This window comes from Tachysurus vachellii, chromosome 6 (genome assembly GCF_030014155.1).
Source record: "Tachysurus vachellii isolate PV-2020 chromosome 6, HZAU_Pvac_v1, whole genome shotgun sequence".
NCBI lineage: Eukaryota > Metazoa > Chordata > Actinopteri > Siluriformes > Bagridae > Tachysurus > Tachysurus vachellii.
This window is the reverse complement of record NC_083465.1, coordinates 18,116,706-18,143,790: the sequence shown is the minus strand read 5'-3', so window position 1 is coordinate 18,143,790 and position 27,085 is coordinate 18,116,706. Positions and strand designations below refer to the sequence as shown.

Here is a 27,085-nt window from a genome sequence, read left to right as displayed (position 1 = left end):
TGCGTGCTCAAGCTCACTCTATATAATTCAATCAAGTAATTAAAAAACTTGTTTAAATCAAGTTTAGCAGAAGCAACGACAATCACAGTTTGTTAAGAAATGTAATATTTGGTATGTAAACTACGGGTAGTATTTGTTCTTTGATCTGACTGACCATAGTGAAGGTATTTTAGGGTCACATATGAAAATATCACAGCATCGTCTAGGTTTATTAAATATCTAAATTCAATTTAGAATAAACTAAAGGTGCTTCTTGATATTCCACGTCTCGATCGTGTTTAAAGGTTAAAGGAGCTCACGCATTGTCTGTTGCCGCTCCAGAGTTGTGGAACGGAGGATCTGTGTTTCTTAGATCTTCGATGTGAACATGTTTAAAACCCATCTTTTTAATAATGCCTTTGCTGCTTTCTAACCATTATTAGGTATAGAACAGATGTAGGCTGTATCTGTGGTGGTTTATGAACTGCACCTTGATAAGAATTGGCCTGATATTTTAATACACCACACTTTGTATCAAAGTGCTTTAGTAAGAAATTTGAATCGATCTTCTAAAAACATTGCAATTCTCTCTTCTGTATATTCTCGATGTGCAATTCTTTAGTGAATTATTGTCTAAATGCAACGACTCTATACTGATTTGTTTCCAGAGCCCATCATCAATCTCAGTAATAATCTTTTGTGGCATTCACTGATTAATCGTGATAAGCTGAAATAATTGTGATCAGCGATGAAGTGATTATGTAATAACTGCAACAGGTCAATACGATTTAGCAGATTTGCACGCTATGATCCGAACAAACACATGGATGCAGGGCTAAACAAAACACGATCTACGCTTGTTAACATCAATGGTGTGCGCAATCCCAGATGCTGGAGGTTGTAAAGTGTGCTGCACAGGTGGATGCAGTAACTCTTGGATATGTGAGGCGTGTGACGGTGGACAAGAGAACAGACAAACACTGACAGGAAAACTGATACTGACTGCTTATTTAAAAGAGTTACAGCACTCAGTGAGGTCCAGCACGTATTACAGCATGCTGTCAAACACTCATCTTTCTCCTTTTACTCCTCGAGTGCGATCCTAATGTGGTTCCCTACAGGGAGATAACCACAGCGTATGACATCCTCAAAGCATTTGGGTTTATTTTCCAAACAAATGGTAGACAGTACAATCCCACGGTCCTTCTTTCTACAGCCAACAATTTTAAGCAATAGGATTTGTAGGCATGGGAAGTGAATTTTAAAGTAGGCCGAGTTTTATAGCCGAGCCACAGATGACACGAAACAACCCAAAACATGGCAGGTTCAAATCAGGTCACTCCAAATACATTAGCTACAAAATAACTTGAAGAGTAACAGAAATAATGAATCACTTTAAAAGATGTCCAGAGATGAGATTTGTTTGAGCACATTTAATGACAAGCAGAAAGTCATCTGCAGCAACGCAGCTGTAAATTTCCCCCTGGAGCCAACTCTTATGCAGAGAATATTACAGAGATTAAAACCAGACTGAAAAATTCATCTGTGGTGGTCCTTTCAATAACTAGGAAAACCAAGTCTTGCCATCTTTGATTTCTGCTCTTGCCTGCTTTTCATTGAGCTGCAGGAACCAAGCATTTGTTGGTAAAATAACTAACTAACTAAATAAAAATTGTCATCATAAACAATGAAGTGCACAATCGTGTTAAAAACAGGAAGATCCACTGAGGTGTACTCAAAAGATTCGCTACTGAATCAACAGCTTTAACTAACTTCATGCATTATCACATCTAAATCCCCTAACACTTAACACGCTTAACACGCTAGATACCAACTAATTATCAGGTCAGTAATAACAGGGCTGGTGTATGAACTTCGAGATGATCGGAGCCGTGCACCGGGGTTAAGGCTGTAGTTATACTTCACCTATTACACCTGAGGAAGCTACACGAGTTAAATGAGCCACATACATGCCTGAGTAACTGAGAAGACTTAAAGATGACAAACTTTTTGCCAAGTGTTTCACTATTTATATAAACACAGAGGTGGAAAAAGTATCGATGCCGTGTTGAAATATCACTGCATTAACGGTGCCCGTATAATAAAATGTATTTAAAAGAAAGAAAAAATGGCTACCTTTAAATGTATTAAAGAACAAAGACAATAGTTTTATCTGATGAAATTAAGTGAATCTTTTCATAAACTTTTCACAGCTTACATATTTTTACTTACCTAGAACTGTTAGAATGAAGTACACCCTTTGCCTGAAAACAATCAATTCATTTCTGTTTGCTGGTCACCTACAAGTCTAATGAAATCCGATTTACTAATAATTTAGTCAAAATATCCTGAAAAAACAACAACCACCACCACCACCTACCTAATAAATCTACCATTAGCTAGAATCTGACTTACAAATAGCATTAACTAGTGGAAATGATGCTAGTCTAACAAGATGCTCTTTCCCAACTTAGTTTAATTTCACACCTTCTAGGTGGGTAGAGACGCCTTATTTTATTCGAGTAGAGTAAAACCTTATAGTGAGGTACAGAGACGCTCATCCTTAAGATCCATGTTAGAGTTTGTCGGAAACAGTTTGTCGAAAACACACAAATATTAACTTGTTTCAGTTCACAGCTGATGAACTTTTTATTACACTGAGGCATGTTATTAAAGGGTTTACATTAAAATGTAAATAAATGACTACTGATGCATAGCATACAGTCCGGATACATACATATTGGCTGGATGAGAGAAGAGGAAGCCTCTGGGACTTAGAGATACTTTGAAGGTCTAAAAAAAAAAAAATTGTTTAAAAATAATTGTTCACTTTCAGTAGCAATCCAGTATTATTTGGGGGGATTTAAACTTCCCTTAAGAATAGTGCTGGTGTACAAATTACATCACGGATTTTCCTTCCCTGTATAAACACCATGAAAAATGACCATCGCTTAATGCGACTGGGAATCATGGGACTAATTCCATCACCATATGAGCTCAAATCGCACACATTCCAACACTGCCGCAATCTATCCACCTGGTCAGACAGTGTCACAGCTAACGTCCTATTTGTGAAGATATGCCAGGTAGTAAATAGCGGGTTCTCTCCGATATCCGAAGCCCCCGTGAGCTCAGGCAGGCTGCTGCACTGCAGGGAGCTGGTGCAGGCGTACGATGGGAAGGAGCTGACTGTTAGTATCTTGTCTGTCACCTGCTGTGTGTCACCAGGCTCCTGTCATTTCCTCCCATTCATTTTTCACAGGCGCTCAACACTTAGATTCGCACTCGCCTCCATACACTCCCCCCGTGCTGTCACTTTGGGAGATCAGGAGGAAGACTAAAACACCAGCACTGGCACTACTAGATACTGGGTCTGTTCATCATCCAAAATTTATACAGCCCATTTTTCCTGCACCCTAGTACGAGCTGTCAGTAGGTGCTGAAGTTTCATACGCTACGTTTTTAAAAGCTCTTACTTTCAGAGGTAATGGGTTCATGACAGATGTCAGTTCATTCTCTATGTGGATGATGTATTACAGTGGTTTCAGTGGCAATGGTATGTAATAGTCCGAATAATCTAAGCAGCTAAATCTACCGGCTATTGTATCATTATGACTCGATCAATAAACTCAGAGACATTAGTTGATATCTCTCGTTCCTGTTATTCCCGCCAGTGTTCACACAGCATCTGAACATTTCCTTCATCTTCTTTCAGACTGCTTCAAGACATCATCTCTAAAAGTACAAACACATGCCACGAATACAAAGCATTTCCACCCTTAAATGAGCAGACTTTAAAGGGAAAATGAGTCAGACAGCGAGACTACCCTTAAGGATGACTTCTTGTGTAATTGTATCTCTGTCTATGTTGACATCCATCATCGATTAGCTATGGGTTCCTCCTCAGGAGTGGGTAAAGAACCACCCATAGATGTGTAAACATGATAACAGAGGATAGGAAGGCAGCGGAGCTGAAGAGGCCACCGAGTCCTTCATGGTTGTCAAGCAAATGCTGCCTTGCTCCTGGAGATCTTTTTGTATGACAAAATGCATTCTGGGATCGTTTCTGTGAAATTCTATGGGCGAAGTATATTCTTCCACCAACATAATGACGCTAATGGAGGGAAAAAGTTCTGTCATCGTGATGGATGACATTTCAAAAAGATCCAAGATGCTTTGCAGTGTTATGGATAACCAAAACAGGAGGGAAATGACTCATTTCCTGGACAATGTCCTGAGTGTAGAAAGAGGAAAAATCCAACACTGATAATAGGATTTAGAAAGGACGATCTGTACTATATCAGGTGGCCATCCTGAGGCCAAATCAACAGCTTTATTAGTACTTCAGTTATAAGAGCCAGTGGGGGCCGGGGTGCTTTGCAAAGTGGTAGGTCATGAATACTGAGAGCCTGACTGCAAAGCTCCTCATCCTTTATAACAGCATTACAGCAGCAGAGTCAGGACCCAGCACTTCAGAAACCCAAGGACTTTAAGAGCATTGCCAGAGCAAGCAAGTCACAGATGCGGTCAAACACATAAGAGAACCAAATTATTTTGTTCTTTTTAAATGTATACATGTGCGTATATGTCTGTGTGTGTGTGTGAGAGAGAGAGTGAGAGTGTGTGTGTGTGTGTGTGTGTAAAAGAGTGAACGTGCTTCCTGGGGACACAAGGCGCCCACATTTGATGCCAATATGTCTCATTCAATCTAAATTCAAATCATTGGGAGGAAGATGACACAAATCAAGCTCTGCCAGCTCCCTAGAGCCAGTAATGTTAATCAACAAACATCTCAGTGCATACTTACGAATGACTATCCAATCTGCTCATCTCCCCACCGGCTAGGAGTGCATCTCTGGGAGTAAATTGAGTGATATGAAAATGTATACAGCCAACAGACTATAAGTATCCAGCATGTTAGCAGCGTTTTAGTCATGTCTCTAATTTTCCCACCTAGGAGCATGATGCAGGGCCTTGCGTCAGTTCTTATTATTATTCGACTGGATCAGAGCGCAGCCACAAATTGCACTCCAAAGCTCTGATCTTAAATGAAGAAGTGCTTTAATTAAGACTTAGAGCTGCAGTCAATTTGACGAAGGGAGTAGTGAGAATTACGACCACATTACCAGTAACTAAGCCCATTGATTGACTCTAGAGTTGCTTATATTGAGAAACGCGAAACTTGGTTCGAGCTCCAATTAAAATAAAAGCTTATCTAATTTCCTAGATCAACCCATCATTAAAACACTACGAGCTCCTTTTAAGCTGTAAGAAAGCCATCTCTCACGGCGCAAAAATGAAATAAATAAATGCAAAGAAGGAAAAAAAAAAAAAAAAAAAAAAAGCTCATTAACCATAATCGTTGAGATGACAGCTCATCACCCATAATATAGCCCAGTCTTATTTTCCTTTTGTCCAATGCAATAAACTACATCCTGCCTGAAGGTCCAATAGCTCCATTTCTAATCAGTTTATGAGATAACCGCTGCCTTTAAAATCTCACTTCTCGAACAGTGTTGCTAGATGCTCAGTCTGAATGCATGTAAGGGGTCAACCGTTTTTTTGCACCTGAACATGCATGCGTGTACGCAAATGATTAGCGACATGTGGCTCAGTGTGGGTTTGTTAGTAACACGGAAAAGAAAGGTCCCTTTCTACCATATTCTTCATGGCTCATTGCTTCCTCCTCCAGAATCAGCCCCCTCTTTAGCACGTTCGAGAGTGAACGAACAAAAGACAGAGTCTATTTATATCTTCCCCCACCAAGCCCTTCTTGGCGGCTGCCTGCAGTTAATCATTATTCATAATGCGGGGGAAGCGTCACCTTCGCTATGTCACGTAACACTAAGTGCTGGAAGGATCTAAGACTTCTGCGTTCATCACCATTTGTCACATCCGAACGACTGCATCTATAAATACACATGCGTGCGGGTGTGCGTATGAGCGTGTCACTGCCTTCGACCTTTTAGCAGTGGCTTCAGGCTTGAATCATCTCTACGGCCTTTGCAACAATACTAGAACATATTGTGTAGTATAAATGTCACACACTGGAGCAGAAAGCTTAAATGGCACACTGTACTAACAAGTTACCAGCGTCTAATTTCAAGGGAGGAGTAAGTGTCAGCATCATCAGTTAATCAACACCTTCAAAGCTGTAGCAAAAGTCCAGCATTGTGGCCTCATTTCTCATTCCTACTGACATGGCATTAATACAGTTACACTAAATATGTCTGCTGCTTGCATTCAGTGACAACATGCAGCAATACACCAGGATAGATGTCCAAACACAAGTATCATGGGCAACTATATTCTCTCCATAAGTCCATAGTTTGTGAAAATGCCTTCAAACACTGGTTGTTTTCAAACTCATCAATCCCAAGCTTACAAATCCCACTGCCAAAATATAGTCTCTGCTTTAATTTGTCTCTTTCTACTTTTTTTTTTTTTTTTAAAGAGTGCAGTTTGGGTTAGATTCCCAGGCAGGGAATCAGTCCAGTCACTAGAGGTTGCACAAGCCAGTGTCGGTCTCAAGCCCAGATGAAAATGGGAGGTTTGCATCAGGAAGGGCATCCAGCATAAAAACCTGTGCCAAATCAAACACGCAGATCAGATGATCCACTGCGGAGAGCACTAACGGGAGCAGCCACAAAAACATCAACACATATATGAGGCAGTCATAACTAACTAGTAATGAGGACACACAATCCCACCTTGGGAGTTTTGGAAGGTTTTCTCTATCATTTCTTTTAATATATGGAAACAGTGATGTCCTGATAACAGGGTGGCAGAATACACTCTACTACACTATCTAACTATCCACAATCAGCAGTGATACTCGACTATAATTAAACTCAAAGTATTCTCAATGCTTAAACTTATTTAAAAACATTATGGTTTGTGCTTATTAACCACTACACAACCAGACTTCTATTTCAGAGGAATGTAACTCATATTATGGGCTAACTAACAAATCTAGGATCTAATTTCCATTTTAAGCACAACATTTTTTTAATAATAATAATAATAATAAAAATAATAACCTTGGCAAACATTAATGCAATTATTGCATTTGCATGCAATATTATTACTCAATGTACCCTGTGCTGGATGTGGGGTATGTGGCATTATAAATGTACATCACTTCAATAATCCATGACGAGCAAAAAACAAAAGCAGGACGAGCTCTTGCACAGAGACAGATAACTGCAAAATAAAACATTTATTTCAGTCAAATGAAACAGCACCGAGTCTGAGCTTTTGGATTAAAGACAAATCAAAATAAGTAAGATTAGAAATGAGCAATTTGTGTAATACACCGCTAGCATTACAGTAAATTAAATACAAAGTGGGTTTCATTTCCGAAAGACTTAGTGTTTAATGCCGTGTACAAGCAGAAGGTCATAGGCCAGGTAGAGTAAGCAGAGTGGTGCACACAATTACTGACTGTACCCCTGACTGTACCCCTGACTGTTTCTGTACACACACTGGCAGACCTCTATTGCCCTATAATCTATAAAAGAAAAGGAGCCACCATAAAACCGGATATGATTTTGGGCATAAACCTTTTTCACAACAGTGACACTGACATGAAAGGCTGTGCTGTGCAGGTGCAAGTTTCGGTGCCTAACCACACGACTGCAATTTACTAAACAGTTATACTTTTGTGTTTAATGTTGAGTAGTTTCTTCCTCCTTACTATAAAATAAATAGAAACAACTACAAAAAAGTTACTATGAATATTTATTACATCTGTGTATTAACTGTCATTCAAATAGAAATGAAAAAGGTAAAAAAAAAAAAAAAAAAAACAGCTTAAGAAAAATGTAGTTTTTAATCTCCATTTAATCTTTAATTTAGTTAGTGTGTGAATTTAAGGATGATAATAACAACAACAACAACGGGCATAAGATCAGACAAATTAGAGAAGGACTTTTCCTGCACTCTGACCAATACTGCCTACTCACCTGATATTTTTTAAGAAATGTACATAGATCCATTTCCCAAAACAATTTTAGCGCCAAGAAATTTCGGGAAACTCTAAAAACACTCAAACCAACAAAACACTAATCGTGCCACTACAACGTAAATGTAACTGACGTGTTGAAAATTGCCATGATCCAAATATCTGCTCAGTGGTGGATAGATGGTGGTCCATTTTCTATTGATGGACATGGTAGAGGAGTGTGGACAAACTGCCGCTGAAAAGAAAAAACAAAAAACAGACGGGCTACAGTCTGGAGCTACATACAAATGAAAGATTTGTTGTGGTTTCTGGTGGTGGTTATTTTGATAAAGCTTGTACCTACCGACTAGGGAAACCAAAATAATTCCCCTCTTCAACTAGGAACTCCTCAATAGAAACTCAGGAAGGACTCGCCAGCTCCATAAAGAGTTCAGCACATGACATCATAGCCACATGTCTGCTCTTAGCCTCAAGTAAAACAAAGCAAGACTTCTTTTCATTTTAAAGGAGCTATGCTGTATATGCTAGCTTTCAATCAAAATGTCCAATTTCAATTAAATACACATATTTAGTCTACTACACTGATACTAGACTAACTGCTTGCTATTTTGAGAAGAAAATATAGCTAGATACAATATTGTAGCTACCAAAGGGCAAAGTCAGACTTTCATGCCTTAGCTTGAACGCACTGAGGTAGCAAATGGTGTAATGATGAGTTCCAGCTTCTCACTTCCAAGGTAATCGAACACAGCATTATTATTGAAGACATGTACTTGGAAAAAGTGAATGCCAAGTGTGTGCTGGAATGCTTTAAGTGTATGACAGTATAGTAATATTTTAACAGAAAGTGTGTTAAAGATATACTTTAATAATCAGAATATATTGTAAACTGGATTTATAAATCACACAAAACACCTTGATTGTGAACAGGGACAGAAAACAGGTTTGTATCAACTGGCCTTTCAGATGAAGAGGTCAGGAGAGTGCTTGGAGAGAATCTGGTCCCAGATGGGAGGCCTCAGGACTGATACAGCTTCAGATAGATCTGGTGCTCATTCAGTGTGCTCGCTCTCACATATAGGGGTAACTGGGAAAATATTAGTAGCGATATGTGCTCTGGGCTCAGAAAGGCCTGTGTACAGCCAGCACAAGCAAAAGGTAATAGGTTACTCCACCCTGTCTTGCAAAGTAAATAAAAGCCTGAGGGAGGAGTAGAGGAAAAAACAAGCAACTGGCAACAAAAAAAAAGAGAAAGAGAAAGAGAAAGAGAGAGAAGAGAGAAAGAGGGAAGAGTAAAAGGTGTGAGAATTCACACAAAACATCTGGGTGCAACCCGTAACTTGTTGGTATACTCGATGCAGCAGACGGAAATGGCTGCCGCTCCACTGCTCTGCTGGAATCCGAAGGTGTGGACAAAGATGCAGGCGTATGTGTAACCCCCTTAGTTTTTGAAGGGGCTTAATTGTCTGTGACCCTTCCCCTCCTTAGAATGGAAATAAACAGTTCTCAGCAACTGAGCCACCTGAAAACCAGCAGAGGCTTTTAACGGTAACGTTCAATTAACCTTGTGTCCGAGGAGTGGAAGAACGTGCTTAACGACAGAGCTGGACTTCAGCCTCACGCTGCAAATTACATCCGCCTCTCTACCTGCAGCAATGTCACAGTCATTAATCAGCCTCTGCACTTCACTACAAAAGCGTTCAGTAAAGTGCGACTCAAGAGAACCAGGCAGAACTGGTAGGTTTCTCACATTAAACACACACATGCTTAAATCTTTCTACAGGCTTGTATGAAATACAATCAGAAAGCAAGATATCAAGACAATCTCAGACTTTCTCTTATGTGCAGCAGTGAATATAGGACACAGATGTTGTTGCCATTCACCACAAGAGTTTAGGCTTCCCTGCTAGGCCTCTTGTTTATAGGATCTCAGGGGCCAAATTGACTTCAGAGGTTTTGTAAATTTCCCCAGCTTTCCACTGAAATTTCCTCTCGCGCCCAGGCCAGGTCTAATACATGTCTAACATTCGCCATTTTCTGTCGACTCTCACTAGCAACAAGTTTGTGGTGAAAAGAAGGAAAAAGATCTAATCTATCAAATCAAGTAAGGAGGTTGATTGAACATCAGGCCTTATTTAAAAGAAAGCAAAAACACCAAGTCAAACATGAGGTCATGGAACGTTTTCGTCTTCTAGACACCAACTTTTCCCCAATTTAAGTTTCCATGCAAAAAATCTGAACTGGGAAAGGCCGTTGTGTGCTGAAGACAGTTAAGTGATTTTCTGCGTAAAGGAGTTCCAACTACACAGTGCACATGTGTTTCTAATAAAATAAAAAAAATAAAAAAAAGAAGTCCAGCTTGATTCCAAGTTTGGGCCCCCTCTCTACTCTTGAAAATAATCTGCAAAGGAGACATGGCCAATGACGGCTGGAAAAAAAAAAGTTGAGCAGAAGTGGTTGAGAATAAAAAGAGGGAAAAAACAAAGATATCTCTGTAGGCAGCTTGTTAAACCTGACTCCTAAGGTGCCTGTCTAGGTGCTAGAAATCTCTGCAATAACCCCAGAAATGATGTAATGATACTGAATAATTAATGCAGGCAACAGGCTGAATTCATTTGCCGCACTCTACAGAAAGAGAGTCGGATGATTTCTGCAGTAATTTACTGGTCTAAACGTTGCCAAAATGTTTTAATTACACAAGCTTGATGCATTCTGTCCCTTCACCCGGAGCAAGCTCTGCCAAATGGTGGGTCTCACAAACATCTAAAAAGAAACTAACAAGTATAATATTACACTTTAAAAAAAAAAAAAGTGTATAGATGAAAAACTAATAAAAGCGAGTCATGCAAAAGCAAATTAAAAGGTGATTTTATAGCAAATTACAGCAAATGGGCTCTTTACCCTATAAACTGTGTACATAACAAGCCTCTATGACTCAGATCTGTAAAGTAAAGTAAAGTCTTATCCCTCAGTCACATGATCAGCTTTTAAAAATAATTCAAGGGGAAGAAACATCAAAACATCTTTCTCAGAAAAAGAAAGAAAATCCGAAGATTCATTTTTAAAGAAATTTAAATTTTTGAACCAAATCTTTACAGACCACAGAGAATTCTCAAACCTAATTCGAGCACAGAATTACTTTTAATTTAAAGGGTTTGTATTCAATTCGTTTTTGTTTCTATAGTAATTCTATAGCTCATTCACATGAACATGGCTGAGTTTTCCATAACAGAAAAGTTGACAATTTATAGCCATGACATAAGCACAGACATGCTAACAGGGACTCTCTTCCTGTTCAAAAAAATTAAAAGCAGTTCATTATTTCAGTTCGAAACACTGGAAAATCACTGACTGTGGTGGAAGAGAAATAAAACTTCAGACCATGCTGCTATTAGAAAATAATCAAAAACCTCATGTTGATCACGATGTTGTAGAAAAATAATCCGTAGTCATTGCTAAACACTTAGCATTCAAATATATAATTATATAAACACAAATTCAAACATGCACCTTAAAGGTTTATTACATTTTTCAGCATGGGTGTAAAACAGCATTTGTTTCCCTTGGCAAAGTCTGAGCACAAATGATTTGATCTGAAAAAGTATCATCTCTAACAGGATCACTAAAAGAATGAAGAGCTTCATGTCTAAATACCTGACTGCAGAACTGATGAAAGTGGTCTCCAAAAAAAAAATAAACCAAAAAAAAAAAAAACAAGAAAACCACAACAACAAATTTTACGTGCTTCAAATAAAGCTTTACTGACTGCGCTAACAAGTGCCCTCAGGTTAAAAAAAAGAACAGAAACCCATTAATCAGTAGCTCACTTTTAATGGAATTCTGTCAAAATGTTTGCGGCAACGGCACTTTATCTTTATTACAGATAAAGATGAGGTTAAAACACTGCTGTACTCTTAAAATATAGATAGAAATAAATAATTAAATAATTCTAATAGAAATTTGGAGTGAACTTTCTTGAGGCTCGGAGTACATGGTCCACATGTTCTCAGTGCTTTCTGGTAGCAGGCATCAGAAGGCCTCCGCTTTGACACTCTCAACTGTTTGAAGGGTCCACTAGGGTTGTCTAGAGTATGTGCACGTGTAACAGAGCTGGTCGAAGGGGTGCTTGGCAATTCACTGTCCATGCTTTGATGTTCAGGACTCCAGAACAGTGCTTGCGTTCCCTTTGCTGCACTGCTTAAAGAGAATGGGAGAACGTTCCTCCTGGCAGGTGGGAGCCTTCATCTGCTCTGGCCCTCGAGGGCATGAGGGGGCAACATCAGAATAAAACTACATCTCTCTCACACATGGACTCACCGATTCAGGCACATCAAAGGGCAACGCGGAAAGGTTTAAAGCTCTGCCATTAATAAAATTCAAATAAAAATCCAAGGCTTTTCTGAAGTGAGTGCAGCAGGGAACAAGCATGGGTTACAAGATGAAATGGTTTAAACCAGCAATTCATAACCCTGGTCCTGAAGCATGTGTGTCTGCCATGTTTCGTTTGAACACATCTAATGCAACTATTCTGCTAATTACCAAGTTCCTTCTGAGTCGAAGTGGCTATGTTAAGGTAGAGATCACACTAAAACATCCAGGACAGAAGTACTTTCAGCTTTAAGATATTTGGAGGCATCCTGTATGCCCCTCTGTCCAGTTCTTTACAGCAGTACTTCTCAAGTTGGGTCCAGGAACACCCAAGAGGTCTGTGAAGCATAGCCAGAGTTATTTTTTTTTTTACTATTTATTTTAATATAATATAAGTTAATTATAAGTTCTTTTATATTTAATCGAGTAATTTTTTAATGCACTGCCCCTGTTACTTTAGAGTTATTTATGCAACAGTGGGTTTAAACTAAACCTATATAATTTAAAACCTATAAAATTTAAAACGGGGGGGCACGGTGGCTTAGTGGTTAGCACTTTCGCCTCACACCTCCAGGGTCGGGGTTCGATTCCCGCCTCCGCCTTGTGTGTGTGGAGTTTGCATGTTCTCCCCGTGCCTCGGGGGTTTCCTCCGGGTACTCCGGTTTCCTCCCCCGGTCCAAAGACATGCATGGTAGGTTGATTGGCATCTCTGGAAAATTGTCCCTAGTGTGTGTTTGCGTGAGTGAATGAGTGCGTGTGTGTGTGCCCTGCGATGGGTTGGCACTCCGTCCAGGGTGTATCCTGCCTTGATGCCCGATGAAACCTGAGATAGGCACAGGCTCCCCGTGACCCGAGGTAGTTCGGATAAGCGGTAGAAGATGAATGAATGAATGAATGAATGAATGAAAGAAAATTTAAAATGTGTTGTCAGGAATAAAATTCCAATCTTTATCTATAATTAAAACCTAATACACATAATTGAAATAATTCTGCATGTCTTTATATAATTAGTCTAATATTTGAATAGTTAAAAAAAAAAATAATAAATTGGTGATGAGAGAGTTTGAGAAGTTTAAAGGTGTTCTGGCTGCAAAACCCGCCAATCTTGAGCAAGCAGCATGAGCAGAATGCACCTCCTCTCCTGCTGCCTGGTTGTGCCCAAAGGCTTTGACTGAACACCTCATCTTCACCCGGTGCTTTGATGTGTGCTCAGAAGGAAACCCATATCATCGAGTTTGAATGCTCTCATTTTCTACAACATGGAAACACAGGTAACGTTGCTCTTGGCTTTACAGGTGCTGCAGTGCTGAGTTGCCTGATTAAACTGTTGCCCAACATCCTGTACCTAAGTGTAATCCTTTAAATAAGCAGCAAGATTTTTAGACAATGCTCACCCACCTGCCAGTTCTCATCTTACACTATATGGCAAACAGTTTGTAGACATGTGACCATCGTACTAATTTGTACTTGTTGAACATCCAATCCAGATGATCCACTCCTCTGGGAAGACTGTTCATTAGACTTTGCAGTATATCTGTAAAGATTTGTGTTCATTCAGCAGCAAGAACATTTCTTACCCCCTTTTCCACCAAAAAGAACCGGGTGCTGGTTCAGAGCTTTTCCATCGCCTGCCTTTCCATCGGCTAGAGAGCCGTCACAGAGTCGAGTCTGACGTCACTGTATAAGTGTCACATTACACAGCAACTTTAGCGCAGCAGCGGCAAACACAAACACATCAACAATGGCGGATGTTGCTTTACTGTTAATGCTCATGGCTTTGTGAACCTACATTGACACCCAAACGCGGCAAATCCAACGTGTACGTACAGCTCCATGTAATTTGTATAAACGGGGGTTGTTAGAGAAAGTACGTTATTTTATCATTAACACAGAAAAAAGTTAGCCTTAGCATGTAGCTACCTACTAATCATGTGTGCTGATAATTGATCATATTGCGGAAAGGTAAAAGTGTATTAAACATTAGTATACTTAAGGTACATTATCAAATGCGCTAACGGTAGCTCCGCCCACAGCCCCTGACACAAGCGGTTCTTAAGTCTAGTCCAGCAATGTTTTGGTGCTACTTAAGAACCACTTTTCCTGGTTCAGAGCCGGTGTTTTGGCGGTCGAAAAAGAAAGAACTGGTTCTAAATTAGGCTCTGGGTCCGAACCAGCACGCAAACTGCCTCGGTGGAAAAGGGGCAAGTGAGGTCAGGTGCTGATGTTGGGCAAAGAGACCTGGGGTGCAATCGGTGTTCCAGTTTTTTCCCCAAGGGAGTTCATTGGGGTTAAGGTCATGGTTCTGTGCAGGACACTCGAGTTCTTCCACTCCAACCTTAGCAAACCATATCTTCATGGCTCTCACACTGTGCACAGGGGAATTGTCATGCTGGAACCACAGTTCCAGTGAAGGGAAATTGTAATCCTACAGCATACAAAGTCACCTTATACAGCTTTGCTTGGGAAAGACCCTTGTATGAGTTTTCCACATACACACCCCATTAGTTTGTGTCGCTGTGATTGATAGGGTATAGTGAGAATGCCCTTCCTCCCACTCAGACTGCATGGCTAATTTTACATCCTTTGCTTAAGGGCCATGGACGACTGTGGAATTGTCAGGATTCAAACATGCGTTCGGTCATTGACGAGACTTTTGTGTTGTGCTACTCGTGGGCTCAGCATTTTGACCAAAGCATTGCTATAATCAGCTTCAGTGACTGATACCGTGTCTGACAGGACAGGTACAATAACAAGCTCATTTAATCCAAATCCACTTAGGCAAATGAACACTGGAACAAGAGCAGCTTAAATGAGAAATTGGTCCTGTCTGTCCTTTGATGAGACCGTGGCTGGTCATTATAAATGTGCTTAACAAGAGTAAAGATTCAAGCAATAACGTAATGAAAGTGCAGTTGCATTCTCTGGCTGGGGCCCAAACAACGACCGTCTTGTTTCAGGACATTGGGAGTAAATGGCTTTGTGTTGCCATTCATCACTGGATTTGGATTCGAGTCAGCGTCACAAGGATGCCAATGAAATATTTCTCCTCAGAAATAGTGAACACTTCGAGTTACAGAGAGCTAAGGAGAGCTCGGCACACAGTTTTGTCAGAAACCTGGAATAATGCGGATGGCAGCGGCTTTGGTCCCCAGTGTAAAAGAAGAAACATAGCCAACTCGATGCTTAGAGTATCATCTTAACCGTCCACACTCTTCTTCTTCTTCTTCGTGCTAGAACAGCACTGATGGGTAACCAGGGAAATGAAATCATTTCAGTCATTACTCTGAAAAAGCCTTTACATGGAGACGAACTTCATGCTGAATGAGCTCGGAGAGTTTTTAGGCTTCTGCAGTTAAAGTGATGGTCTCGCTGAGGATTCAAACAGGTGACTTAACTACACCTTGCACCTTAAAATCCATTTATCATGTACTATTAGGAATACTATCATGACACTCTCAGGAAGGGCTTTAAAAAGCCTCTATTTCAAAGGAAAATGGCTTGCCAGTAATCACTAACCACACATATTGTCTTAATAAGTTAATCTCTGTAGATTGCCTCAGATAGTCTCTAGTCACCACACTTAGATCAACATAGCTGTGAGGCTTGGAGTATGTGTTCCTGTTTTTATTCGTGGAACTGGGGTGTGACCAGACCAACTCAGAGACAGTTGTTTAGATCAGTTAATGTGTCACATTTCTTTTTTTTCCTGTTGGCATGTTTGGGTTGAAACTTTTTAGGGAATTGAAAGACAAACCTGGGCAATCATCACAGAGTTCTGGGTGGCACCGCCAGCATGGTACTCCACTTTAAAATTCTTGACTATTTCTTCAAACCTATGGCAAAGAAAGAAAGAAAAATAATGACAATAAAAAAAGGCAGATTAATGCGAAAGATCAACAAACAGCTTTTTATTTTTGCACAGGGCCTGTCCAGAGCATCTCTGCAAAACCACACAACCAGCAGAGAGACACTGAGAACAGGAAACCTCATACATTGTAAACAGGAAATAGAGGACTTGTAGCCTTGTGCCGGAGGGCAGCAAGCCATCTATAAATGTGCATGTGTACTGTACTTCTGCACGTAGCGTGCACACATGCGGCGGCGAACAGCATGCTATCTGGGCATCGTTTCAGGAAAGAAAATAATAAAGATGACTTTGAGCATGTGTTAAGATAGCTGTTCTGCAACATGCAAACAATATCATTATCAGGGGTGAGCTGAACTTTTAGCTGCTTCTCTCGAGGATTTGCACAATAAATGGAAAGCTAAAAACAAATTCTAGCCTTTTTTTGTTAGCCTTTTTTTTTTTTTTTGCAAAGATCACACCTAATTTACTGGCATTAAAAATGTTTGGGATAGCACTGCCAACATACTGACTACACAACAGGATGGAAATAGAAGAAACACACGCACACACTCATGCACGCACACACTCGTGCACGCACGGTTGTCAGCATGGTTGTAAAGAGTGCATGTACGAGTTACCCAAGCTTTCCTACTAGCTTGATGCAGTCTGGTCATTCTCCTCTGATGGGTGTATCACCAACAATGCTTTCTGTCACACCCAGGGTGCGTTTCACACATACTGTGTAAACTCTACAGACTGCTGCTAATAAAAATCCCAGAAGTTCAGCAGTTTATGAAATACACAAAGAAGCACCTCTAGCATAACCAACCATGCCACAGGTCAAAGACACCTTTCTCACCATGCTGATGTTTGATGTCATCATGAAGCAACTCAAGCTCTTGATCTGTATCTAGCTGACTTCATGCACTGAGCTGCTGCTACCTGACTGACTGATTAGCTAAAATAGCATGACTAGCCGCCTGAATGAGCAGGTGTATAGATGTTCCTAACATCTATAAACGATCCGTTTAAAGAAGGAAAAAAACACAGGGGCCTGATGAAAGCCATTCAGACGTTCAGTTAGCGCGGAGCTGCTTTAGCTCAGTGAACAGGTCACCCCTGACTCGCAGCACTTCGGTCACACCTCCAGCAACACTGTCAGGGAGGAAAAGCTTGTCAAGCAACACTTCAGAATGAGCCCGTGAGGCAGGGGGGTGGTCAGGAAGCGAGCGGCAGGGGGGCCTGCTTCAGCGAAGAGAGATCGCACATAAGTACATGTTTAAGTGCTTCCTTCAGTAACACCAACGCTGTACACTTGGCGAACAAAAGGCTCGTGCTGAGGATGCTCAGTGCATCAGGTCTCCTCAAGACGCCGCTGTGCAGCTCGCTCTGGACTTCTGTAAACTGAGAAGGGACAGCACAAGTCACAAGGCTCCTCCTTGCACAACTGTTTTTAAGTGTTAAAATAAAACAGAAATCTGGATACAAATTGGCACATTACTGCAAATTTGCAGCAAACACTGACTTGTGTACTGCATTAACACGAGTCAGATAGAATTGTTGGTGTGCTGGTAGTGAAGAGGCAGAGAGCGCCTCCTATCTGAGGAGCAAAGCATACTCTCCACAGAGTGTGGGAACAGCACATACACACCCACACACACACACTTCCTCCACCCAAGACACAGCAACCAGTAGACCACAGCATATTGGACTGAAGCTATAATCAAACCACAACCACACACACACACACAAACACACAGACACACACACACACACACACGCGCACACGAACACAAGAAAGAACATTTTACAATTTGTACTGTGTTCAACTGGAGGTTACGTTTTACCCATATTAGCATCAGCCATCAACTTCTGCTTGGTAACAAACACGCCCAAAGAGCCGCCCACCCTCTACAAAGTACGTACACCCTGTTGATTCTGAAGGCAGAAAGCACAAGTGTTTACTTACTAACTCATGTTGTGAGCAGTCCACTGCACAGCAGGAAATAAAAACATCACTGCTCAGTACTGATGTGGGTTTTATTAACTATACAGTAGCACAACTTGAAGCAGCTGATGTGACTGCGCTGGTAACCGAAACAAACAAACGGTGAGTCTGCAGAGAAAAGCAGGCGCCGTTCATCAATGGCCGGCTGGCAAACATCCCTCAATCCCAACCATTCGGAGCACTTATTGGACTCCAACTGTGAAAACCTCAATCAATTCTAAAAATGAAAGAAAGCCATACAGAGTGGCAGAAATAGAAGTGGGCAGCAGTGCAGTGGTGGCAGGAGATCAGACAATACAACATACACACAAGACTATTGGATTAAGAGTCTATCTCAGCCTTGACTCATTAGGGATGACAAAACGGAAATGCAATGCCTCCACGCTCTTCATGCTGAGAAACGAGAGGCTCCGGTGGGCAGCGAGAATTTATTAGAGTCAAAAGATTGCATGTAGCAGCTCGTAAATTCGGACAGCAAGTCTGCACGGAGAGCGTAGCGGCATCAAAATGTTTAGTCCTAAATGAGCGTAGGGGCCGAGTTATGGGCTGAAAGAACATCAAGTGTTCGCTTAGGGAAAAAAAGGAAAAGAAAAAAAAAAAAAGGAAAAGAAAAAGAAAGAAATGAAAAGAGAAAAAAAAGAGGGCACAGTGAGGAATGTCAGCCTGCTCCCTTTGAAATGCCTCACCACAAATGTTACAAGGGTTGAAAAGAATGCACTTAAATGTCAGATTGATAAAAGAGGGGAATGTTTTCCGCATGTGCTTGTAGTTAGATATATTAAAGCAAGATGAGAATAGAGTGTCATTTCAGAATGGCAGAACAACCCTTCTCCCCCCTCTTTTTTTTTCCAGGCTCTGTTATTTATGACGTTAATGACTTTTGTTTGCACACATGTAGATGCAGACTAGAAAAGTAGTACCATTAAGTGTTCTTTTGTGTTCGCCATTAAAGTAGGTCAGGTCTGAATTGTATCAGATGGCTCTTTTTAAAGCAAAAAAAAAAAAAAAAAAAAAAAATCAGTTAATTAAAACCAGAATATCATGAACCAGTCCAATAGTTTTTTGTTTTTTTTTTTATCAGTGGAACTGAACCCAAATAAATAAGAAGGATAAGAAAATCAGGTCCATTCCAGTAACACTTAACAGATAGATCCTGTAATGAGAGAAGTAAACAACACGACCCCACAGCTCTGTGCCGGCAGACCCTCTGTGCTAACCGCTAACCGCTAACCATGCTATAATCATTCAATCATGAGTCAACTATTTAACCTGAACTCCTTAATCTTAATCAGGCTTAATCAGTCCTAAGAGACCCTCAGCCAGTCCACATATTTATACTGTTCCAGCTTTAAACACACCTCAGCCAGGTAACGGAGTACTGGGATGTCCTTGATTACATGGTTCAGAAGGATCAGCAACTAAAAAAGCTTGCTTTGGCTCGGGACCTTGAGATCAAATATGAGGCTGGCTTTAAAAAAAAAAGACAGCTGTGAAGAAAAATAAAACGATAGACATATAGTGAGCATATCATCAGTGATTTAGATCAGTCGTTGCTTTCTAAACCTATGCAGCATTTTTTTTTATATTTTGTCTGTTTGTTTTCCCCTCTGTTCTGTATAGAAAACACCAAACCTCACATAAACCTGGTTTATCTGCCAGCCAATCATCATCTCCAAAGATGAAGAAGAATAAAAGGCAGTCTAATATGGAAAGAATATGGAAAGCATTAAATATTACTGAGTTTAGTGACGTGCTTAATAACCAGAGGTTTCAGGCCAAACTGGTCACAAAGTCAGGATTTTGTGTCTGTGGGGGTAAAGTATTGTTAAATGTTAAACAATGAAACGTGCTTTTTAAGAACATCAGATATTAAAACTGAAATATCTTGCACTCTAATCATTAAAAAATAAAACTGACTGAAAAGTACATGATTATTTCAGGCTCAGAGAGGCTCAAAAAGTCTCTGCCTGCTGAGTTTATTACTGTGTATTTAATTAGATTAAAAGACTGCTTCATAAGAAAACAGGTAGAACCTTAGAAATCTGAACAGCATGTAGTTTAGAGAATAATAAGCTTTTATCTGTGTTCGGTGTTCAAAAGTTGACTTTCGAATTGTCCCGGGATTAAAAGCATCCTTAAAGTTTAAGCAAGTTGTCACTACACAGAATGCACACATTTCCGAATTTGCAGAAAGAAATTGTCTTTAAATTTGTTTTGAAAATGTATTTAAACACTACAGCAGCCTCTGTTTGGGTTCACAATCTCTTTGTATGTACAGAATGATGGAGCTGCTCTTAGTCGGTTGACACACCGAGCCCACATCTTATAAACACTGGCAAACATGAGGGCAACTTAAAAAAAAACGGCTCCTACTGCTTCTCCTCCTCTGTTTTTAACACGTCGCAAAAAGTACAGCCGACTGCAGGCATGCACGTACAATCCGGACCAAAGCAACTCTCCATACCAAGAGATGGCAGAAGATTATAAGTTTTAACCAAAAGGAATCATGAAGACAAGAAGTGACTAAGTAAAAAAGTATCCGAGGAGGTCACATGGTGTCAAAAACTCTACCGGTATCTAGCAGCTTGATATTCTGACAAACCATTTAAGGTCCTATTATGCAGTTTGGGACGCAGCCAAACCAGCTAGTCTAGGCAATGTTTCACAACACTGTGGATCTATTTAAAGGACCTGCTTGTCCCTCCAAGTGGAAAATACAGCAAATGAGATTTAAATCGCGAAATAATGAGTAGATAAGCAGAAGTTAAAAAATGAGATGTGCACACGTGTGCTTCATTGTCATTTGCTGGATTTTTTATTCTCTAGCCAAGAAGAGTACGTTTTCTCCCCGGATGCTAAATGAACATATTCATACAGAAATGCTGAACAGAACGTGATTGATAGACTACTGCATAAGTACAGGTGCCCTGTGGCCATTAATGCTTAATGCTGACATGGACTGCTTGTGAACTACAAATGTTTTAAAAGATTTAAGACAGAAATAAACTGTTATTTTTTTCCTAACTAAAAGAAGACATCTTCATTTTGCTTCCTTTACTCTAACTCAAGTCAGTTCTTATTCAACATCAACATTTCAGACAATTCTGTATTCCTGGTCATTCCTGGTCCAGACTACACCTTTTATACTGGGAACACTGGTGTAAGGCAGGAATACAAGCTGAATGGGATGCCAGTTCATCATAGGGCACAATAAACATACTCATTAATACCTTGGGACAGTTAAAAGTCTAATAGTTAATGACCCACTGGCATGTTTTTAGGTAGTGGGAGAATCCAGAGTAACCCAGGCCATGAGATCATGTGAAATGCCACACACATATACACACACACACACACACAGAGTAACACAAGCTCAGGATAGAATCAAAGAGGCAAGAAAGGATACGCCACCGTGTCGCCCCGCACACACAGGCTGGCTTAATTAAATTGAATAGCGGCTTTTATACCTAGCAGTTGTGTTTGTATTAGTAAAAATGACATGCTCAAGTAGACAGAAGGCCACTGAATGTAGATCTGCTTCAAAGCTGGATGAACATTTGCAGGTTGACTCATGCCAGAAACAAGATAAATAACTTTTTAGTACAAAAAATAATGAAAGGCTGCTCATCATTCTGGGAAAGAAGAAGAACAGGATACACATTCACTGAATTCCCAGAAAATACATCTATCTATCCATCCATCCCATCTATCCATCCATCTTTCCATCCATCTACTGATTGAGGAATGTAATATGAGCAGTGATCACATTCCCCTTATTTCCTTCATCCACCATTTGGTCAACTCTTGGAGTACAATTTAATAGATTTAGTTTTTGTATTGAAAAGATGGTTAGATGAATGGTTGGATGGATGGATGGATGAGTATTTCCATCCATCCATCCATCCATCCATCCAATATAAAAACTAAATCTATTAAAATGTACTCCAAGATTTGACCAAATGGTGGATGAAGGAAATAATGGGAACGTGATCACTGCTCATATTATATTCTATTTATTATATCAGTCTGCTGAGAATGAAGAGACACCTGTGGTGTATCGCAGACCAAAGTGCTCTTCACATTTCATGAAAAAAAAAAGAAAAAGAAATAAGGAATAGTGCATCGCATGTCTACACGTAGAGTGAAGAGACATTTCATTCTGAAGACATCTGGAAGCCTGGAGGTAACATGAATAATACACTAGTTCACATACTTTTGGATGTGGGCACATTTAAAAAAAAAAAAAAAAAAAAAAAAAAAAAAAAAAAAAGCAGAAGAAAATTTGCAGAATTAACATTTTGTTTAAGAGCTATTAAAATGATTAGGCTGCTAATTTCCTTCTCGTTCCTAATAAAGTTTAGTTTATATTTGCTTGTAAAACAGGTTTGGAAGCCTGGGTCAAAGTGAGCGGAGAAATCTTGAGATTAGACGAGCAGTCCAGACTCTGACAATGTAATCTCTGGTCATAATTTAACACTAATGTTCTAAAATGTGCATCTCAATAAAAGTGATTAAAAAAATGACAAACACGCTTTAAAAATAAAAGTTTCAAAACAGATGAAGAAAAGAAATGTGTGGACAAAGAAAGACATTTCCAAGTTTGGGAAGTGTGGGATTTAGAGGTGGTGGGGTTTGGGGGGATTGTATTTGCATCTAAGTTCCAAGAACACATCATTAAAAAGGAAACACTTGACCAAGATTACTCAGAGGGCATTCTGCCCACATTTATAACCTTGTAGAACCGCTCTAGCTCACTACACAATGCCAGGAAGCTTCACGCTCCCCAAAAAGAAAAAAAAAAAGCAATGTGGTAGGGCACAAACAAATCCAATTCAAATCAGACAAGCCCACAAAAAAAATCCTGCATGAGAGAGAGAAATATTCCCACATGTGTGTTTAACATGTCAGGTGAAGTGACAGCTGTCAGACAGTCAGAAGCGCATTCATCTCGTCCAATCATGTCTGTGCTGAGCTCCACAGGGGTCGAGAGTACGTCTTTACAGTTCTGGGATCTCTTCGAAAAGATTTACACGGCATCTGTTAGAGCTATTGACATAGAACCATGACCTCCAAAAGAGCCGACTTGTTTTCTCATCGGAAATGGTGGAATTACCAGATCTGCCGTCAATAATATACCAACCTCTGAGATACGGCAGACGTGGCATCAACAGAGAGCATGCGAGCGGTCGTATCTGCCGTATACTACACATAGATTAAAATAGCTTTAAAAAAAAACCCTGATGGGTGTCAAAGAGTAAAAACGTGGATAAACTTGGAGCCCCCAGACGTGTTGTCTGAGTTATAGAGCCAAATAAGATTGGTTATTTTATTTATTTGAAAAAGTGCACACCAGGTGGCAAGAGCACAAGGAGTTATTAATGTAGCTGTCATGTAAACTACACATAAACATAGGAACTGAGAGGAAATGTACAATTTACAAGCATCTCCTCAGTTGAGATCTACAAAGCAGCCATTCATCGGCCAAGGCCTACACTTCTAATAGAAACAAGGTGGTCTTGGGGGCGCACGTCATCGTTAGCCTGTTAATAAACAAGTGAATTACTCAGACCTGCTATAAATCCATCTATAAATTTCGATTTGACATTGGAAGTTTATGTTTAGGTTTTAAAAGTCAGTGTTAAAATGTTTATAAAAAAATGTTTTGGGGTTTCACTGTGGTTCCATTAAAGGGCAAAAACAAAAGGATTTTTTTTAAGAAAAAAAGAAAAAACAGCACATCAGACGGAGGCTGGCGAGTTTAGCATGGAGAAAACAAAAGTGAATGCCATAAATCAGAGGGAGGTAAGAAGCTGGCGGATGTGCCAGGCTGAGCCCGGTGCTGTGGGACAGAACAGAGCACAGACCAGAGAGCAGAGCTGCTGTTACTGTTGGCGCTGCTGTTGTTGCCGCCTGAGCTGCGGTCTTCTTTTCCCCCCCAACATGAGTCATTAACAAGCAGGCAGAACCGAGTGTCCCAGCTTTAAATGCCAGTCTCTAAAAATAAACCTGCAAACTGCAGGCCCGACTAACATCTCTCCATCACTATTCGCTTTTCCTGGCCCAAGTGCCAGCCTTCACATCAACCTGCACAAAGCACTTTCCACTGGAGGGAGGCCTCTGCTCAGTGATAATGCTGCTGGAACTTTCCACCACTCTTTCTTTCTCTCTCTCTCTCACACACACACACACACACACACATACATACATACACAGATAGACTCTTTGTCTTTTGATTGCTTAACACCTCTAGTCTCAGATTTTTATCTTAATACAAATGACTACTGGAGTGAAAGAAAGCTACTTTCCACAAAAATGTAAGAAGATGGAAAAAAAAAAAAAAAAGCCTAGTAGATTATTATTCCCTCCTAATGATGAGTAGAACACCTCATCAGAGTGTCTACATATACATGATTACCCCTTTGCCCTGAATGCTCTCTGATCTTACATTCATGCCCATTTATTTCTGTGTCTAATAGAGCAATCAAGAACAGCTGAGCCTCAAGCACCAAATGTGGTGGGGAGAAAGGAACGCACCCGTGACGTAGGAAAGGCAAACAAGAAGGATAGAAAAAAGAAGTAGGGAGAAGAACGTAGAGGTGAGAGGCAGGCATGCCAAGGGCTCCCCCTCCGAATAAAGTTATAACAGGCATGAAATGGCAGCATTAAGCTGTTACTGGACAAGAATGTTGCCATCACAGAGGACACAGACACACTGCTTTCTCTTTATGTCTGAATCAGTCTGGGACAGACTGAGTGTCTGGGGCTACACGTGAGACACTCATACCCATGGGGCCCAAATTCACCACATGGATGGAGGAGACGTGGAAAGCGGGTTAATAAAGCTCACTGGGACACCTGCTCCCAGTCGTCTACACAGAATCAGTTGAGTCGCAGTGTGCATTTCACACAAGGGGGACCCCAATGGGTTAGAATCTGTCTCTCCCTCTTTCTCACACACACAGACACACACACACACACACACACACACACACAGGATTTGGTCTTGAATAACTGCTTTTCAGCACCTAAGAGCACGGGGGCCCAGTTTCTCAGAGGGCTTAAGGAGTCCCTGCCCAAAAGTAGCAGCTGCCTCAGGACCTCTTCCCCCTCGCGGAGACCCAGGGGATCATGTGGCTCCACTACAATCAAGAGCTCTTTTAACCATTTAATCATTTAGCACAGAGAACACACACGCAAATCTGCCCTCTTCTCCACAGCTGTCCTGACATATCCACCAGCCAGAACAGCAGAGGAGATCTTTATCTGTCCCGAAGCATGCTCAGACACAAATGATGCTTCTACATCCCACACTCTGATCCCACAAGATGGCACACAAAGGAAGTCACGACTTAAGGACATTACATGCCGTCCCCCTAGGGACATGGCTTACTGTAAAATACAATTTCTTTACAATAGCAGGGTTTGGATTTGAAGACCTCAAAGGAATGGACTAAAGCCTGTTTTAAGAATTGATGTCATTTTTAATTTAGTGACACAAAAAACAGCTCCAAGCTTTATTAATTTTCCTTTTCCCACTTGCCTGGGTGGAGCAGATTGGTAGCAGGATGAAGTCACCAGTCGAGACTTCTTCTACTCCAAGCCACAAATTCCTGAACCTTCTGGGGGTTTCCCTGATGTTCCCAAGCCAAAAGTGAGATATAAGCTCTCCAGCAGGTTCTGGCCTGCCCCAGGGTCTCTGTCCAATAAGACATGCATGACGCTTGTCTAGCAGAGCCAGACAACTGCAATGACAGTTTAGATTCAAGATTCCTTGTGAGGGTCATGTTGGATCCAGAGCCTTTCCTGAGGATACGGAGTACAAGGTCCCAGTACACCCTCTTCCAATACAATCAGCTTTACCTCTGAAACTTACTGCTGTTTTGGTCTGAATTGATATTCATGCTTCTGTTATTATTAACAGAATTATTAAGTCCTTGTATCTCCTCCAGAATTAACCAACCTGTGAATCCCGGCTCATACCTCAATTGCTTTGAGCCAGAAGGACAGCCCAACTTGACGTGCCACACTTCTAGACATAATGAGGACAATCATCAAAACTCTTCTCTGTAGTGGCACCCAGGTAGTGGAATGAACTTCCTCTTGCTTGTCAGTCCAGAAATATTTCGCAAACTAATACTAATCATGTGCATCGTTTGTAGTAACTCCTTTCCACTGGCACATCTTACACATCTTTACACTTTATCTTAACAGTCTACACTAGGAGAAGGATTTGTTTTACACCTAAACAACCAACCACTTCTGGTTAAGTTTCTGCCACACTCAATGCATGGAAACAATGTGCTCTAACGATGGTGATCCCAATTTAAATCACACACAACAACCATCATATAAACTTCAACGTTCACTGAGGAAACAATGTAAAATGCTTGTAAATGGAGCTGCGAAGCCCCACCTAAGTGCTGCTCTATTGTCAACACTTCAGAAGTGAGTCTTCCATTTGATTGGCACTGAACGCTACATTTAGACAAGCGGTAAACAGAAGCTGGGACCAGCTCAAACAATGCAGGATGACACCGAATTAAATGGAGGCCGTCAATCCCTGCTTCAACAGAGTCATCTGGTGAAGAGAGACTGCCAAACTGTGAGGAATTAGTGGCCTGATCAATGGCGTCTCTCCTGGGTGGTGGAGTTGGCTAAACCTTCTGCTGGACAGAAGAAATGATGGGCGAGACACAGGCAGGATAGAGAGGGAAGCTTTTTTTTTTTTTTAAAAGGAACAGTGGGCGATAAATATTGTTGTTTATCCCCTCCTAATTAAATTGTTCGGTAATTTCTTCACACAAAGAGAACACAGTTTATCTGTTTGAAATCAATAGCCCATTTCACGGCGAGGCACGTCCTGGCTAGACGCTGGCGCCATTACTTATTCTGCTCGCTGAGCTTCCACTGCGCTGCTCTC

At 40.7% G+C, this 27,085-nt stretch overlaps 1 protein-coding gene across 3 annotated transcripts in view; it reads right to left on the bottom strand.

Moving 5' to 3' along the window:
- The window catches only part of adka (adenosine kinase a), a 130,476-nt gene that overhangs the window by 82,861 nt on the left and 20,530 nt on the right, over nt 1–27,085 (bottom strand). For all 3 annotated transcript variants that reach the window (XM_060872665.1, XM_060872662.1, XM_060872663.1), the window contains exon 4: nt 16,065–16,143. In XM_060872665.1, coding sequence (XP_060728648.1) covers nt 16,065–16,143 — 79 coding nt within the window. The remainder of the gene's footprint in view (nt 1–16,064; nt 16,144–27,085) is intronic.